Source organism: Convolutriloba macropyga, chromosome 14 (assembly GCF_964194025.1).
Source record: "Convolutriloba macropyga chromosome 14, txConMacr16.3, whole genome shotgun sequence".
NCBI lineage: Eukaryota > Metazoa > Xenacoelomorpha > Acoela > Convolutidae > Convolutriloba > Convolutriloba macropyga.
Window position 1 is genome coordinate 18814242 of NC_134481.1, and position 16981 is coordinate 18831222.

Consider the following 16981-nt stretch of genomic DNA (forward strand, 5'->3'; position numbering starts at 1 on the left):
TAGTTGGCAGTGTTGCTTAGTTTTGCATTTAATCAGTATTGTCCCTAAATTAGTATTTACGCCACTTTTTTACGACAATTGTTTTTTGTCCATTCCTCATTTTTTTCCTCGTTTTTCTTTCTCGTGGTACGCATTTTTGAATCTGGCTATCCTAAATTAAAATTTGAAATTTGGGTGTCATTTTGTAGTTATTTTCTGGTTCTAGATTTCTTGGTGAAATTATTTGAAAATTGTTTGCTTCTTTACACAAATTTCTTAGTTTTTTCGCTTATTCTGCTGATAATTTCATCGAAAAAATTAAGTTATTCGGTAAATTTATTGATTTAGTCTATATTCCACTATGGTAAATATACTTTTCTTATAATCCATGTTATAGCAGGAGGGCTCAACTATAACTTTCTTTTGAAATGCTCAACCAAAACTTTCTTTATAGTGCTCTTTGTTTAGTTATCAAATTTCCGGAAGCGCACAAACAAAGAGCATTTTAAAAGAAAGCTTTGGCTGATCATTTCAAAAGAAAGTGTTAGTTGAGCCCTCCTGCTATAATTACCATGTAAAATTACCAACCAGAAGAGTATAGTTACCATGAATCACATGAATCTGTGCGTGGCTCATGATTTTCTTGCATTCAAATTTGTCAACTAATGACTATAGAAATCTGCACAATTTACAAAGTATTCTTCTATATACAGCTAACTGACTCCAGAAAAAACTTTGAAGATCGAAATGGCAAAAATTTCGCAAATGCAATGTTTAGTTTTTGAATTTTCCGAAGTGCATAAATATTGTATTTGAAACGTTTTAACCGTTTAGATCTTAAGAACTTTTGTAGATTCTGGTAGCTGTTTAAAGAAAACTTGTAAATCGAGCAGATTTCTATGGGCTTTAGTTTAGAGTGTATGAACATTATGCCTCACGCACAGATTCACGTAATTCTTCTTGTTTGTCTTCAGGAATCAACACAATTTCTGAAACTTACAAAGCCCCTCAAGTCCGTAACAAAATTGCGTTTCCGGTTTTTTTTATTCACGAGTTCACAGAAGTGATCAAATGTATCAAGTTTGAGAGTATCAATTGCAATAACTGAAATCCCATTGCCAGTATTTTTTCTTGGTGTTAAAATGCCTTGGAGGCTTTTTGTTTGATCTCCCGGTTAGCAGCAAATTGAGAAAATGGAGTCATTTAAAAATTCTCTCACCTTTGGGTAATATTAATATCAAGACAGCAGCAATATAGCTTACGCTAAGCTATTACTTGTCAATTGTATTGAAGTGTCAAATTTGTACACTCAGAGGTCTCTGAAGTGACTCCTATAGAAGTTTTCATCCATGTCTAAAATTCACCGAGTCTTTTATTTCGAATGCAGACTAAGCGTGCGGTGCGAAGCAGTTGGTTATCAACGAACAAATGAAATGGAATAAAGTTTGGATTCGTCTAGCCATGCTTTGAATTTTCGCCCCTAGTAATTTATTCAGTCAATGATTCTCTTTATTTGGATGTGTACACACCTGCGCAGTTGTGTGAAAATGATGAATAGCAACCTGTCTCCTGTTCAGTCAAAGTAACACATTGCTGATGTCTTATTCATCAGCTTTGAATTATTGAAAACCAACTAATTTAATTCCCAAATTCCGAAATTCTGCTTTGCCACTGTGTTCGATCAAGAGGGCCACAAATTTCTGCACTACAAATTAAAATTCACAATTTGCGTCTTTACAATTGTTAAACTTAAAGCTACAATAGAGCAATTTTGAAAGTTTTTAAAAGCGCACGAATAAAACTTCGACTTCCGCGAAACGATCTGTGTGACTTCAACTACATATATCAGGTTGCAAGAATTTCAGTCTCAGAACATAATAAGTGTGCAAGATTCTGTTTCGTTCAAAAAAATTTTAGACTTCGAGTGGAATTCAATCATGCAGCCGTCTTACGCTTGTTGAAAACTGAATAGAGTTCTTTAAAATTTGTTTTACAAGTAGGCAAGATTTATAATTTATGGGACATTTAATAAATAAAGTTTTATTAGTCATAGTTGTACTAAGTGTTCTCGACCGATTGACACAAGGAAGTCGTTGAAATTATAAGGCAGTATTGAGTAATCAAGATTGTACATGACTTTTCCCAGAAACCAAATCTGGGAGTCGGTTAGTTGATCAAAATACTGTTTCACTTTTGCACTAGTGTCGCTGGACTTAATAGTTGGCAGCTTTGTGGTATTGAGGAACAGCTGAGGGTATTTGGGCAGTACTTGTCCGAGATGTCCCTCAAGGTTCTCAAATAGAACGACGTCTCGCCATACAGTTCCGCAAGGGTAGCATTTGTCCATGACCACCGATTCCCAGTGCCACCACGTCCAGTTGGGAGTATCTATCTGAAATTAATATACGATTGATACAAGTAGACATCCTTTAATTGAGCAGGCTTGAACGGCGTTGTTGCTGGGAACTGTTTAGCGCCCCGCTAGAATAATAGAATCTTATCCATTTTTATGCAGCCTTGATAATGGTGTATGTTAGTTTTAATGCATAGTCTTACCTCGGGATAAATACAGTTCTCGGGATAAAATGAAGCTGTTGCCCAAGTTTAAACTGTTGCCCACTAAATACTAATTTACTTTCTGTCTTCTAGTTATTCGGCAAAAACATGAAAAAGTACGTGCTCAATAAAACCTTGGTGTCTTAAAACTTTTCTTGTCCTAACATGGCCCTGGACAGATTTGCGAATATTGTTATCCTATTCACAATCAATGGAACAGTTCGGCTCACCTGCGAAATCTTGATATATATGAGGACTGTGATATCTGAATTTTTGTCTCTATTGTTGAAACACGTAAAATATTTTTTACATTTTGTGACAACTTTCGTTTTACTATGAAATGAAAGGTGTCTGAAAATGTTATTTTTTGCGATTGTGGTCTCTGATAAGTTACCATTGCTTACCTCAATTTCTCAAGCAGACACGACCACTTATGTGGCGGACCAATGACGTAGAAGTTAACTGTATCATCGTGTAAAGTACAAGTTACTGCACTTAGTAACGCTATCGGGTACTAACTTGCTTTTGACAAACGCCTTGAATACAGTTTTACATTATAAACTGTCTGTTGTTGAAGTCAATTAAGTCAGACTAATTTTATCAGTTTGTTTCTATTTTTATTCCAATTTACGCATAATCATATATCAAAATTCAATTAAGCTAAAAGTTTATTTTTGCCAAGGAAATCCAAATAGAAGGTGGCCATTTTTCCGAAAGTAGCTGTAAACTTGAGTCCCACGTGAATGAAATCTGCTCAGCTTGCTCATGTCTTCATCACTTTGAGCAAGGTTGTAATTTCATTGTAAATTCAACAACTTCATGATCAACTTGAACTGAATCACGTGGAACTGAAGTTATTGCTACCTTCAGAAAACTGGCCAAATTCTGTCTGGGTTTTTCTCTAAGTAGGTTTGACAAGAAGCTTTGACAGTTTAGATTGAGTCACTTGATGTAAACGACCAAAAGTGTTAAATTATCTTCAAAAACAGGCAGTTCAGCTTGCTCATGCCTCCATCATTTTAAGCAAGATGTTACATTGAAATCTGTTTTACTTTTTCGGGAACTTAATAGATTGACCTCGTAATATTTTGCTTTAAATGATGTAGGCATGAGCAAGCTAAACTGCCTGTTTTTGAAGATTTTATTCAACTCTTTTTGGTCCTTTACATCAACCGACTCAATCGTTAGAAGTTTATCAGATTTTAATTCGGATAAACTGTCGAAAAATACTCGAGACACAATCCAGACAGAATTTGGCCAGGTTTTTTAAATGTAGCAGTAAGTTGAGTTCCACGTGAAATCAGTTCAAGTTGATCATGAAGTTGTTGGATTTACAGTGCAATATCTTTCTTATAATGACAAAGGCATGTGAGCAAGCTAACAGATTTCTTTCACGTAGGACCCAATGGACTTTTACATTCAGAAAACCCCATTTTTTTACTGCTTACGGAAAAGTGACCTCCTCGTATCTAGATTTTTTAATTAAAAAAGCTTTTCAGCTTAACTGAATCTGATAAATACGTTATAGGTCGTCAAAGGTAGATTGAAAGACAGGCGTTTTGTTGTAAATTTGCCATTTTTACATTTTCTTTTGTCAATGATTGTATGCTCTTTGACAAAAGTAATTGTATGAGATGCGATTTTGAAGGTAATCTGCCCGTCTTTGGTGCCATATTTAGTCAGACTAATTTTGGATGTTTCTTTTGATATAGAAACTAATCAACGCATATTCACCAGAATTTTGAAACAGATCTGAATTCGGATAAGCGGTTAAACCGAACTACAGAGAAGCTGCAAATAGAATTGGGCCAGTTTTATGAGCAGTACGAAGCAGTTAGATGAGCTCCACGTAAAATTTAATCTAAGTTGCTCAAAGCTCCAATTTCAGCAAAATTTTTTATTGTGAATTCAACATCGATCAAATTGAACTGATTTCACGTGGAACTCAATTTACTGCTACCTTCAGAAAACTGGCCAACTTCTGTCTTGATTTTCACTGTAAGTAGGTTCGACAGTTTTGTCCTAATTAAGATTGAATAAATTTCTAATGATGGAGTCGATTGGTACAAATTTTGAAAGAAACGACCAAAATTTTGTTGATTAAAATTGTCTTAAAAAACAGGCAGTTTGCCATTATTAAATTTGACTTTTGTGTGTTTACTTTTGTCAACGGTTGTGCTAAGAGTCAAAATAAAAGTTTGCTCAAATTGGATTTTTATATACTAAATGTTCATGGTGGTCTAGTAGTATGATGGTAATTAAGCGGACGAGGTTTTAATGAGTTAACATCGTAATTGTTTTCTTCATAGTTCTGTACTTACATCCGGAGTCGGTGATTTTATTTTCCCATCATTCCTCAAGAACATGTGTATGATGTAGTCTACGAAATCTTCAAAGGTCACTTTTGTCGGTTCAACTGAGCCAATCGATTTTGAATAGAGGTTGGAACTTTTCTTTCCACTGAGTTTTACATAGGTTGCTATATTGCGGGCAAAGCTAGTCCACGGACCACAAGTTCCCTTATAATGGTCACACTCCTTCAGTTTGTTCAGGTATGCTGAAATAGGACTGACTAGGCGATTACTGTCGTTGTTACATTCAAGGGCTTTCCTTTTCGAAATTGCTTTTCGGTGTCAAGAAAAGAAAGAATTTGAATGAATCATTAAGATGAAAATGAATAGACAAACAATTTGTTTGGAAATTTTTGGCGAGAGGAGTTTTTCTTGCCGTACTATGAATGGCATCTCGTGGGATTAGTGGTTTGCTGCCGGTGGTTTTCTAGTCTAACTGACGTTACCTTTTTTGCAATACTGGCCCAAATTTTGTGCGCGGTTTGTTGCAAGCGTGGTATCCCGAGCAAATTCTCTTGGTTCTGCTAATTAAATTCTAAGTTATTTGCTCAGCTATACAGAGCTAACAGTGGAGTAGTGCTGCAGTATGAACAATTGAATTGAATTTTTTAATGTACAGTATTCGTGTTCGGTTGCAAAAAATCGAAAGTTGGAAGCTTGATAGATTAAGGAAACAAATTTGAGGAAAGCCCTTGTTGGATAGCTGACTGAATCTCATGCCTTAAAAAGTTTTTCCGGTTTCGCTTATGTGTTAAACACTGAAGATCAATTTTTGGTGAAGCTGATGTTTTTTATCTATGGGATGCTAAGTTTCGTCATGCAACTTCTCCCACCGGTCGGTCACGAATATCCGGTAAATGAGCTTCGGATATATTGGGCTTTGAAACAGCTAAGAAAAACCCAATTTGAAATATATCCGAAGCTCATTTACCGGATATTCGTGACCGACCGGTGGGAGAAGTTGCATGACGAAACTTAGCATGACGAAACACCGGTCGGTCCTTAGTTTTTCAATGTGACTATATAACATGGGCTTTGAAACAGACAGATTGGGCTACTTTAGTGGTTGACAAAAGAAAAGAAATTGCTGCAACTTAAGCGCGGCAGATATTTCTATTATGGAGTACGGCATTTCCATATCAAATAACAAACCAAAGTTTGATTTTCAAAAACGATTTTCAAAAAAATTGTCATTTGCTCAAAGGACACTACCTGGAGCCAACCGATAAGTTTTTGTTTTTAGGTTTAATTATTTATAAAGAATCAGCATTCCAAAGCCAATTGAATAAAGTTATCTGTAATATGGGTAAATCCTAAACGTAACTTGGGACATGAAAGTATGTTTTTCTCAAAATCAAATAGATAGTATCAGGAATCTTCTTATTGAAACAAAAATTCTTCCTGCAGAATTCCAATTATCTAAAGTTTCTTTGAATAAATTTTCCAATATTCTACAACAGACAAAAGACTCTAATAAGGCTCTGATAAATCTGTAACACGCCAATCATTTTAAATTACCATACCCATACTCCTTTTTAGCAAAAAAACATAAGTTTAAATGGAGTAACGGTTCATCTATACAAAATTTTATTCGGAAGTGGAATGAACTTCCAATTGCAATTTAAAAAGTAACGTCAAAGAGGAAATTTAAAAAAAAACATAGAAGCGAAATGACTAAACGGCACGAAGAATTTCCAATAGACAGATGTAGCAGTATTCTAATACAATTTTCATCATTAAAAAAAGCCGAACCTTGGTCTTCTCTAATTAAAAAAAATAATAATGTTTCATTTTATATTTTTTATTTTACGTGCTTTAGATTTTGGTCCTATAGTAATTTTGATTTCTCTAATGATTTTATTTCAATATTTTTTGGTTCTAATTTTGGGAGTTTTAAAATCTATTTACCTCTTATTTTAATAATGAACGAATTTTTCGCCCGTGCTGCATATAGGACTAGACTAGTACCGCCACTAAGAAATGCCGGATGATGCTGGATGAGATATTAGCTTGTTAGAAAAGGTTTTGATCAATTGTTAACTTCTCTCGCGTTGTCATTCCCGTGTTTCATCTCAGTTGGGGGGATTGGGAGATTCGTACAACAATATTTATTACTAATCGAGGCTTAAAACATTCGTATCGTTTTGCTAATAGTCAGTCAGTGATTACGCTATATTCTGATTTGTTCTCGGCTCAGTTTTTTGTTCTGGAAATTCATGGAAGGTTAATCATTTGGAATTAGTTTTTTTCACTATTGAACATTCAGTTAATGTAATTTTGATTGAAAAAGTTTCCGAGGAATTTTGGCATGTTTCAATCAAACATCAACGCCTCGAGTAATCGCGTTCTGCGCTAAAGAGTAGGCTATGAACGATTACGCATTGACAATAACGATGCTATTTGTAATGTTGTAGTTTCATTGTTTACAAAGTATTTGTATATAGATAACCCGGGAACATCTGGGATTACAGAGGTTTACACTTCTAGATGGGCCTTTTTGAGGTTACACATATTTGAGACTTGAGACTTTGATCATTTGAGGGTGATGTTAATGTGAACATGCGCTCTATCCGACATTTTACAAATTTAGATTGACTAACTTTGGATGAATTGCTCTTGAGCGTCAGATGGGAGCAATTTAATTTAGAGGTTAGAGTGGGTGTAGCTTATAAATGTTTTATGGATGCGAAGAGATACAAAGCCCACATGGGTTTGAAGCCCGCGCCTACAGGATTCCAGTGCAACATCCTAACTACTAAGCCACATTGGCACGTTGATACTTTACCTCTTTACCGCTTTTATATTAGCAACAAACTTTGTTTCAGTAAGATAAACTTAGATCACTCAGAACTCAAGCATGAAATAGTCACTCAAGATATCAAATAATGTTCTAGAACAAGCGCAAATATAGCCAAGCAAACATTTTGCATAAAAAAGACACTTTCACAGTAAGTGCTTCAAATTTAGTTCGAGAGCAATTAATATGTATTCGAAAAGGAATTTAAAATTTTATTTAGCCAATTTCTTTATCTTTTCTTATGGGCTCTTGAAATTCCTCGTGTTTTATATTTCATTTAGCCGCTGTAAACCCGTCGAGATTAATTTGCTAGTTAATATAGTAAAAGTTTTGTTGAAAATTCAACTTCAGAACATTATAAGCGGTTTTTTTTAAAAATTTTTTTTGAGAGATAGTAGCTTCGTGACATTTTGTTTTAAGGCTGTGTTGGTCTAAGTACTGTCCTGGTAGGTTTTTTTCTTAAACTAATTTATGGGCAGCAAATATTTTTTTGCAGTGCTGATTCAACTGTTGTAAATCTAAGTTCTATGAATACGAGCAAGCACTTTACAATTTTCAGAAATTTTCCATCCGATTGTTATAATTGGAGACAAGACAAAAGAACCAACCTGATAGCATTCTATGCATGGGCTCCCGTATGATCATGAAAGCATTGACTAGATTAGACTCAGCGGCAGATGACCTGATGTGTGTGTGGCTGAGTTGTCGATTCCCTTTCTTTAACACATGTTTGCGAAGGAAAGTGCTGCCTGTCTTCGTGTTGAGGCAGTAAGCGTACAATCTGAAAAAGTTTGGTTCTGGGATCGCTTTTAGAATCGTCGACTATTTCTTAGGTCGGGATTTGAAGCTTTTCTCTGATGTACATTCTAATTTCTAATTATGTAATATTCTTATGCGCGTTAGATCTATAATAGCCACTCTGTTTGCTCCCAGATTTTGGAACAAATAAAATTGAGCCAACCATAAAATGAGTCTTGAAACAAACAAGGAGGCTCGGTAATGTGCGATCGCACATAAGGTTCCGACCCCGCTCATCCAAAATTTTGGCATGAATGTCTACCAAATGAGGAACAGATAGAAAAATACAAAAATTCAAGTATTTTTCAAAAAAAAACTGGTGTATGAACGAAAAGATAACCTCCAAAGCAAATAACTCAGTCGAGTAAAAAATGATGCTTTAGATTGATGAGATATGCCGATATTACGAAAGCGAGCGAAGAAGAACGGCAAAATCAAACCACAACAACGAACATTAATTACATCAAAAAATTTATGTCCGTTTTAAAAACGGACATAACTTCATAACAAAGTCATAAGTTTTTAAAAATGGACATAACTTAATAACAAAGTTATTAAGTTTACAAAACTTAATAACAAAGTCAAAATAACGTCAGATAAAACTGAAACTAAGAAAATAAATTGTAATTCACCAGAAAAAAAGGCTATTCAGCAGTTCAGAATAAGGCTTGGTAACAATTAGACAAAAAGAACAAACTTTAAATATGGAAAAATCGCTCAATTTGTTTAAAAAAAACAAATTAATTTCAAAGTAATGAAAACCATTAGGAATCAACTTTATCCCATAGGTTTACAATTAGCAATGCTTCTTTAGAAGGGAATTAAGAACTTTCGGTATTCAATTTTTTTTAAGTTACAAAAAGAACAACAAATAGACAACAAACAAAAAATCAATTAAAACTTGCCAGAAAATGCTTTTGAAGACGTAAAGCCTTAATTCGGCCCTCAAAATATGTTCGATTGCACCTTCGTCGAACACCGATAATGTATTATGTGACTGCTCATTAATGAAACTAGCTAACAATTACACAAAAAGAAAAAAAAATGCAAAATTGTGTAATACTTGTTTCTTTTTCAAAAAAAATTATTTCCAAAGACATCAAAGTCATTAATTACAAAATGAAAAATTTGAATAGGTTCGTCCATTCCTTCAAAAGAAGCCCTTGAGAACTGCAATTATACAGAATATGTCTTATGTCTACAAAAAGAACGTCAAATGACAAAAATCAAAATTTCATTTACTTTTTGTTGTAAAAAAAAAACCGTGTCGAAGCCAGTAAAGTCATAACGAATTCTTTAGAAACATTATTTTTTGTGACATCAATCCCTTTTGACACCTTCTCCTGACAAAAATAATGTCATCTTTAAACTTTAGTTAACGAGACCAGGTAACAGACAATAAAATGAACAAAAATGCGAAGTTAGTGTTTTTTTTATTTTGGAAAACAATTGTTTTCAAAGTCATGAAAGCCATCAGCTATCTACTATTATCAGAAAATGAGCTCATCTACTCTTCCATGAAAATCCAATCAAACCGGGTCATTGTACAGGAAATTCTACAGTAAAAACGACAGTTAAAGACAAAATTACAAAATTCAATTAAATTCTTCAAGAAAATATTGTCGAAGCTGTAAAGAACCATAATCTATATCTTTAAAAATTTAAATGCTATCAATTGTGCGTTATTTTGAACGCAAATAATGTGATATATGAACTGCAAATAACGCGATAACTTGACAGAACTAGAAAACATGAAAAATTGAAAAATGGGCAAATACCTAAAAATTAAAAAAAAAATTGTGCAATCTAGTAGTGTGAAAGCCAGAACAACATAACTTAAAGCTTAAAACCGCAATAAAGACCGATTTCGAATTCAGTAGAAAGAAGGAGCACTCTTTGATTGCTGACACTAAGCTACAAGTTGACTAAATTAAGAGAAAAATGGAGGCAAAGTTCAATAAGCCATTTTTGTTTAAAAATCAAATATTTTAAAAGCCAAAATGACCATTAGCTTCAAATAGTTAAATAGATAAATTAATTTGGAGCTAAATAGGAAGCCAAAATGACCTATCGCCATTGAGCTTTGATTTCAGATGTTCTGTTATTTAATTTATATAAAAAAGATTGAATATTTTATATAAAACACCGACTGATGACAATCCGAATTATTTTTGGATTGTAACGCTCCAAGATTGGTACAAAACTACTCCTGCAAATGATGATTGTACGTTAGGAATATTTAATTTTTCGAATGTCATAAATATAGATAATTTCTTAGTTAAAAAATCAAAAATAAATGCTGCGTTTTTGATAATCAACGAATAAAGTTAGCAAAAAACGGCAAAGTTTTAATTACAGAGCACTCTCAACGGAAGTTGAAGTAGAATTAGCCCCCTTTTCAGTCTAGAAAGATTGTGTTAGTGATGTTTGGGTATGCACTTCCTGCAAATTTAATCAGAGTGGACTAAAGGAACTTATTTCGTGCTGTTTTTTATGATAAAGTCTGAATTTTGTGAAATGGAATATTTAGCCGGAATCTGTGACAAAAAATTCAATGAAATCAGCCGATAGTGTATTTTGTCTTTGAAAATAAAATCAACAGCATTTTCTTGAAAAGTTTTATTAAATTTTAGCAAAATTGGCGAAATTTTAGTCCAAAATTCCGAAAAAAGGTGAATAAAATCAACGAATTCACTGTATTTTCTCGAAAGTTTAAACCTCGATATCTCCCTGTAAAAAACGAAAATAAAAAAATCTTATTTCCATATTCTACGCTCGACAAGCTTTCTAATGATATCAGTCTCAACTCTCTACGATGAATATATCGATCGGCCAAAATTGACTGAACAAAAAAAACCCATTTGAGTGTATAGTTCCTCCCCCCTCAAGAGGGGTCGGAACAATTACCGCCCTTCAGCTTGTATCCTCTGCGATAGTAAGAGAACTTACGTAATCGGCTATTTAATTTTGAGCTGATGCTGCAGTCATCTCCAGCTTGCAGTAATAAAAATTTGTATTTAGTCACGTTTTTGTATATATAGTTAATGACTTCCTGCTGAACATGTGTGAAGTACGAGAACTTACTTGTCATCCTTACGACTGTAAACTGGTGGCCATCTGTACTCTTTAGTCTGCCTCGCAATCGACACCAATCTCTCAATTGATCGCATGTATTTCTCCTCAGCCTCCTTCTCTCCCGTCGAATCTGCCGCTGGCGAAGTAGGCGCACTCTTATTATCTTTCTGTTTGGTGTTAGTTGGTAAATATTGTGTCAGTTTGCAGTTAGATAGCACCATTTTGGCGAGTTCTCTCGTCGACATATTTTTGAGATTGTCTAGAGAATGTGTGGGTGACATTAGTGATGGCAATAGTGAATGTTTTGATGACGTCATCAGCGAGATGTTGGATGTGATTGGCTGGTTTGAAGACCCCGTTTGTGTTGATTTTTTTGATAGTGAGGGTTGAAATACGGGATCATACGCACCAATTTTGATAGCTTGTTCGCGGCTTGTTTGCTGCTAAAATGTAGCATACTCAAGCTCAACTTTTTGAAGGTACCAATCGATGGGTTATTGTTGGTGTCCATTCATTTTATGTAATCTGATTTGATTTTTATATCTAGCAACTCACCAAATAGTGTACAATCTCCATCCCAAGATAATTCGGATAATTCGAAAATCTCAATTGAGTTGTCAAAAAAATGTGCGCTAGTAAAAAAATCATTAAACTCTTTGCCCGATTATTTTTCTTTTCTCCTACTAAAGAGGATCAATTTGCTGAAAATTATAGTTGCAATATATCTGATTCAAAAATCTAAAAAGCAATAAATTTTCATCTAATGAAATAATTGTTCCGACCCTATAGTATCTGTTTGATATAAATATTTCATCCAGATTGAGAGTAATTGGTAAACTATGTACGAATGTTCTACATCTTATGGTTTGTTACATTGGCACCTGTTAAAGATACCTCATTCCTCTTTTTTCCGACCCACTTTAGTGTGAGACGAACTATATACCCCAAATGATTTTTTTGTTCCGTCATTTTGGCTGATCGATTTGTTTTAATAGTGAGTTTATTCTGTTATCTGAGTTGAAAACTGTTTAATGAAAACTGTTTGTTGAAACAGTTATCATTAAATTTTTGGTAAAAATTTTGTCCATTTTTGTTCTTTTGTTACTGAGTCTAAACGATGACAGGTCTCATTGAATTTTTGACTTGTTCTAAATGAAGATGAATATTGTTCTCAGCTTAAGTTTATGGAGTTTGAAACTATTTCTTTTAGAAAAATTGTAAACTTACAAAAGGTGTTTTTACTATAGATTTTTTTTTGTAGTTTTGACACAATTTGAGTTTTCCTTTTTTTTACTGATTTCAGTTTTCACAATTTGAGTATTGAAAGGTTTCCTTGACTTCAATGGTGGAGTAAAGGAAGCTTAGAAATGGGTTCAGCTCTTAGCCAATGATTTTTTGACTAGACACATATTTTCAAATCATATGTGAATTTGATTTTTACCGTTATTGCATTTTCTGTCGTATTTCCCTTCAATCTCATTTGTTAACCGTTCATATTTTAATATTGATACATAATAATTCAATTTGTTATCTGTTCATAGCTAATCATCGATCTAAAATTGACAATTGTGCGCCCTCATTCGGTTTTTGGTTAAATTTGGTTGATTACATTAGTTGGACTTATTATTTTTTTTATTGCTTACAAGACCATCTGATGTTCTAGAGAACAGTGATTGAACTTCTAAATGTATAAATTTCACCGAAAATGTTTGTAAACTTTGTTTCAAAAATAATGACAATTATTCGACAGTTTGAAAATGAACATTGTTTTCTTGACTTGTAAGTTGTTCTCTTTTACAAGAAATTTTAGCTGCTTCATGCTCAAACGTGTTTGCTTGTTTTGAGCAGCCTCATTTTCAAAATTTTAATTGATTTTGTGTTAGGTTTTTCAATTTTTAACTCTATCTTTTAAGGAATTGGTTTTATGGAGGATTTTTCTGCTTTTATTTTTGCATATGTTGATATATGTGATTTGATTACTAATTTATTAGAACAAGCGTTTGGTAAGTTTCAAAGGCAATCCTGACTTACCTCATTCATGACTTAGCTAGTGATTTATTAGCTTGGGTGACCTCTATTTACATTCTCAATTTAGAGACTCCATTCTGGTTTTTCTAAAAATCGGCAGATAAAATTCAAATATATTTTCCATGTCTGATTCGTTTCCAGCTTATTTCTTTCCAGTTGTTTTTTTAGCAGACTGAAACCACTAACGGAAATAAAAAAATGTGTGATCTTCAAGTGTTAGATACGGTTTCATGATAAAAGTTGCTAGTTAACATTTCTTTATCTTCATCGATTTTTTTTTCACCTTGTCATAGGTTTTTGTAGAGCTGATTTGCTTTACGGCGCTACGACTTGCAAACTGAACTGCTAAAAATTGCCGAACTTTTGGAAATACACTCGCAGTGGCCTTTCAATACTAATACATTTAGTTAATATGAGCTATAGTACAAAATTGATTTGTTTCGAAATCAGAGGATGGTTTTTATTTCAACTCAAATCTTGATGCTTATTTTCTATAGAAGTCAGTTTCTATAGAAATTGGTGTGTGAATGGTTTTGTCTTTCTGTACTCATGTCAAAAACAGTTTATCTCTTAACATCGATTACTCTACATTCTCTTGCGAAACACTGATGATGTAACTATGACGAGTTGGTTTAGTTGCAGATTGAATTAGAACTATTTTGGGATCATCCTTGCTGCGTAATCTTACTTTGCATGACAAACATATTTGCACAATAAACAGTTATCTTGCTTCTCGTGTCGCAAAGTCTCAGCTTAGATTGAAATTTTCTGTTTTACATGTGGAGCATAACTGTCCGTGTTTTATCACAGGACATTTTGTTGGCATCTGAGCCATTCAAAAATGAAGATCAAATGTTTTACCTGCAGAACGTTATTTGATGGATGATTGTAGGAATAAACAAGGAATAGTGCAAATGTCAGAGAGAGTACTCCAGCGTAAGAACCCATCTTGCCAGTTGGCACCCATGCGCACAGGGTTCCAATGCTACTATTCCCACCAGATGTGGTCATCGTATTCTTATGACGGCAGTTGACATAAATTGCTAACAATGTATAACAAGCCCGTGAAGTTACAACTCAAGCGAACGTTTCAAAAGCCTTTTAAAGAGTTAAGGTCAAAACTCTTTAAAACATGCCAAAATCTAATAAAATTGAGCTTAAAGAAAAACACAGATCTTAATGACCAAATCGATGCCCATTTGAATATATTTTGTATTTTTATATTTTTTATGGGACTTATTATTGTTAGTTTTGTAAATTTGCAACGCTATGCAACGTTTCAAACATTAAAGTTCGAAATTAAAACATTCAGATGTCATCATTTTGATGATCATGTGCATGTCAGGAGTTTCTCGAACGTTCGGTTGTGTTTTAATTTTATGGGACTAACTATCAGGCGTAATTTGAAAGTTGATAACAGAAAGCTGATAATGAACTTCAAGTAAAATGCGCAGCTATGAAGAGGCTAACGTTATTGACCCTACGGCGATAAAGTAAAGCGAATGATTTGGGTGGGTTAGGAAGTAGTCAAGTTTCTCCAGATATAACTAAGGAAAAGTGGTAATGAAGGCATAAAGGCAGCCACTAATGCGTTCAGAGGTAGAGGGAGTTGGTTTGCCATTAATTTGGCAGACTTCCTTTTAGATTGTTCACGCACCGAAATGTGACAATATAGACTGACCACCCTGTTTTAAGATGTCACGAGCTGATAATGCTTCTTTTGTTCAAAATCTTTTATTTTGCCTTGCGGCCCCGAATTGATTTAAACACTTGTTTTCTGTTCATTTTGCAAATTTTAAATTTTGTTTTTTTTTTCAGTGAGCGGTTTTTGAAAGGTCAATGACCTTTAATCGAGAAGATGTTTATGTCAAGTTGATCAATGATTCATCTCATAGTTAAAGTCCCATTAAAGTTTCAGTGCAAGCGAACGTTCGAAAAGCTCCCGACAGGCAAATGAACAGCGAAGTTCTGATCTCTGCATGTTTTAAATTTGAACCTTGACCTTTGATACGTTCGATAGCGTTGCAACTTTATGGGACTAAACTATAATTAGGAGCATTTAAGGGTTATGTAACGAGGGTTTTCAAACTTAAAGTTTCATTAATTATTCATACCATGCTGGTTTTCATTCGTTGAAATGTCGATTACCCTCTTGCGCGGTAAGTTTTAAAAGATTTGGGAACATTTTTGTACTATTTATTGATTGCGTTCATTATTTATTAATTACCACGAGCAAAAACAAACTTAAAGTTTGTTCATTCTATCGGTCGCCGTTGACTTGGATTTTACGGCTCTTTATCCCCTTATCGTGATCAACTTGAACTACCGCGTGTAATACATAGTCAACCGCAACTTTGGTACGCCTAATTAGATTCCTATAATGTTCCCAAAGTTTCTTATAATACGAAGGGAGAATTTAAAGAGCTCAAGAGAGAGATTAAAGTGGCAAACGCGACTCAGTAAATAAGTAAGCAAATATATGGGGAGTAAGTTATGGAAATATTGAAACATTATAGCTGGCCTTTTAAGAGGAAATTAAACGCAGGCGATTGTTTATTGAATTGCAATATAACGTGAATTTAATTGCATCTTTTTCCCGTAAGCGAATTTTTTACGGAAAACTATACAATTTAACTATCAAAACATAATGTTGTTTTTCTTATGATGTAAAAAATTTGAATTTCGTTGGGGACTGAAATGGGGCGGAAACATTAAGTATAGTGCTGTATGCAATGTAACACAAGTGATGATGATTAAATTAACCTGTGGAAAAATTCCTAGCTGTTCATTTTAGGTCGAGCTACGTGTGGAGTTGACATTTTTTGACTTAAACAACGCACTCGCCTATGGGTGTTATTTTAACGTAACGTGGACTTGGAATTATATCAGTATCTTTTTGAGCGCAATTTTCAGTTTTTATGGCCTTGTACACGTGCTCTGATTAATGTTTTAGCTTAGCATGCCTTCGTTAAGATAGTAGTTTATGATATATGTACGCAAAAAGACTGAAACTATCAACCATAACACGAAGAGAGTGTTTTAGGGAGATGCCACACAGGGAAATGCTCTCTGAAAAGAGGAATTAAATGAAATTATTGTTTATGTTGTTGGCTTTTTGATACCACTAATAGACAATTTTGTTCCGCTTTCTGTTTCCTGTATTGTTTTTGCTCAAGCTTGAACAAATTGCTATTCATTTGAGGCACAACATTTAAATGGCTTTGCGATGCCGTAATGACTGACTGATTCAATAAATGGATGACGTTGAATAAACGGTGCCATTGTTCTGATTCTAGCTAGGGTTAAAAGATGTCAAAATTCACTATTATATGTTTGTCATTTTTTAAAAGAAGTTTGTTGTATTTTTGTTGCTTTTATGAGTAAGCGGTAGAAAGAC

General features: G+C 34.0%; 1 protein-coding gene across 4 annotated transcripts; it reads right to left on the reverse strand.

Annotated features, from left to right (window-relative positions):
• Window positions 1–1948: 1948 nt before the first annotated feature.
• Window positions 1949–16629, reverse strand: LOC142353427 (uncharacterized). Of its 4 annotated transcripts, none has more exons than XM_075405659.1 (7): window positions 16041–16629; window positions 14975–15168; window positions 14446–14627; window positions 11566–11999; window positions 8292–8464; window positions 4857–5092; window positions 1949–2371 (listed from the first exon to the last, which is right to left on the reverse strand). In XM_075405659.1, the coding sequence occupies exons 3-7, from the start codon at window positions 14593–14595 to the stop codon at window positions 2027–2029; spliced, it is 1338 nt and encodes a 445-aa protein (XP_075261774.1). In that variant the 5' UTR covers window positions 14596–14627; window positions 14975–15168; window positions 16041–16629; the 3' UTR covers window positions 1949–2026. The 4 variants fall into 4 exon arrangements, with proteins under 4 accessions (XP_075261774.1, XP_075261775.1, XP_075261776.1 ...); XM_075405660.1 differs by having other exon boundaries at window positions 16036–16629; XM_075405661.1 differs by lacking the exon at window positions 16041–16629 and having other exon boundaries at window positions 11566–11996; window positions 14975–15482.
• Window positions 16630–16981: the final 352 nt, after the last annotated feature.

Excerpts from the sequence above, each read along its gene's own strand:
- LOC142353427 (XM_075405659.1), bottom strand. The coding sequence starts at position 14,595 with ATGACCACATCTGGTGGGAATAGTAGCATTGGAACCCTGTGCGCATGG. Across the intron at positions 5,093-8,291 it reads CATGCATAGAATGCTATCAG|CATACCTGAACAAACTGAAG; the intron begins GTTGGTTCTTTT and ends GTCCTATTTCAG. Across the intron at positions 2,372-4,856 it reads TAAAATCACCGACTCCGGAT|ATAGATACTCCCAACTGGAC; the intron begins GTAAGTACAGAA and ends TATTAATTTCAG.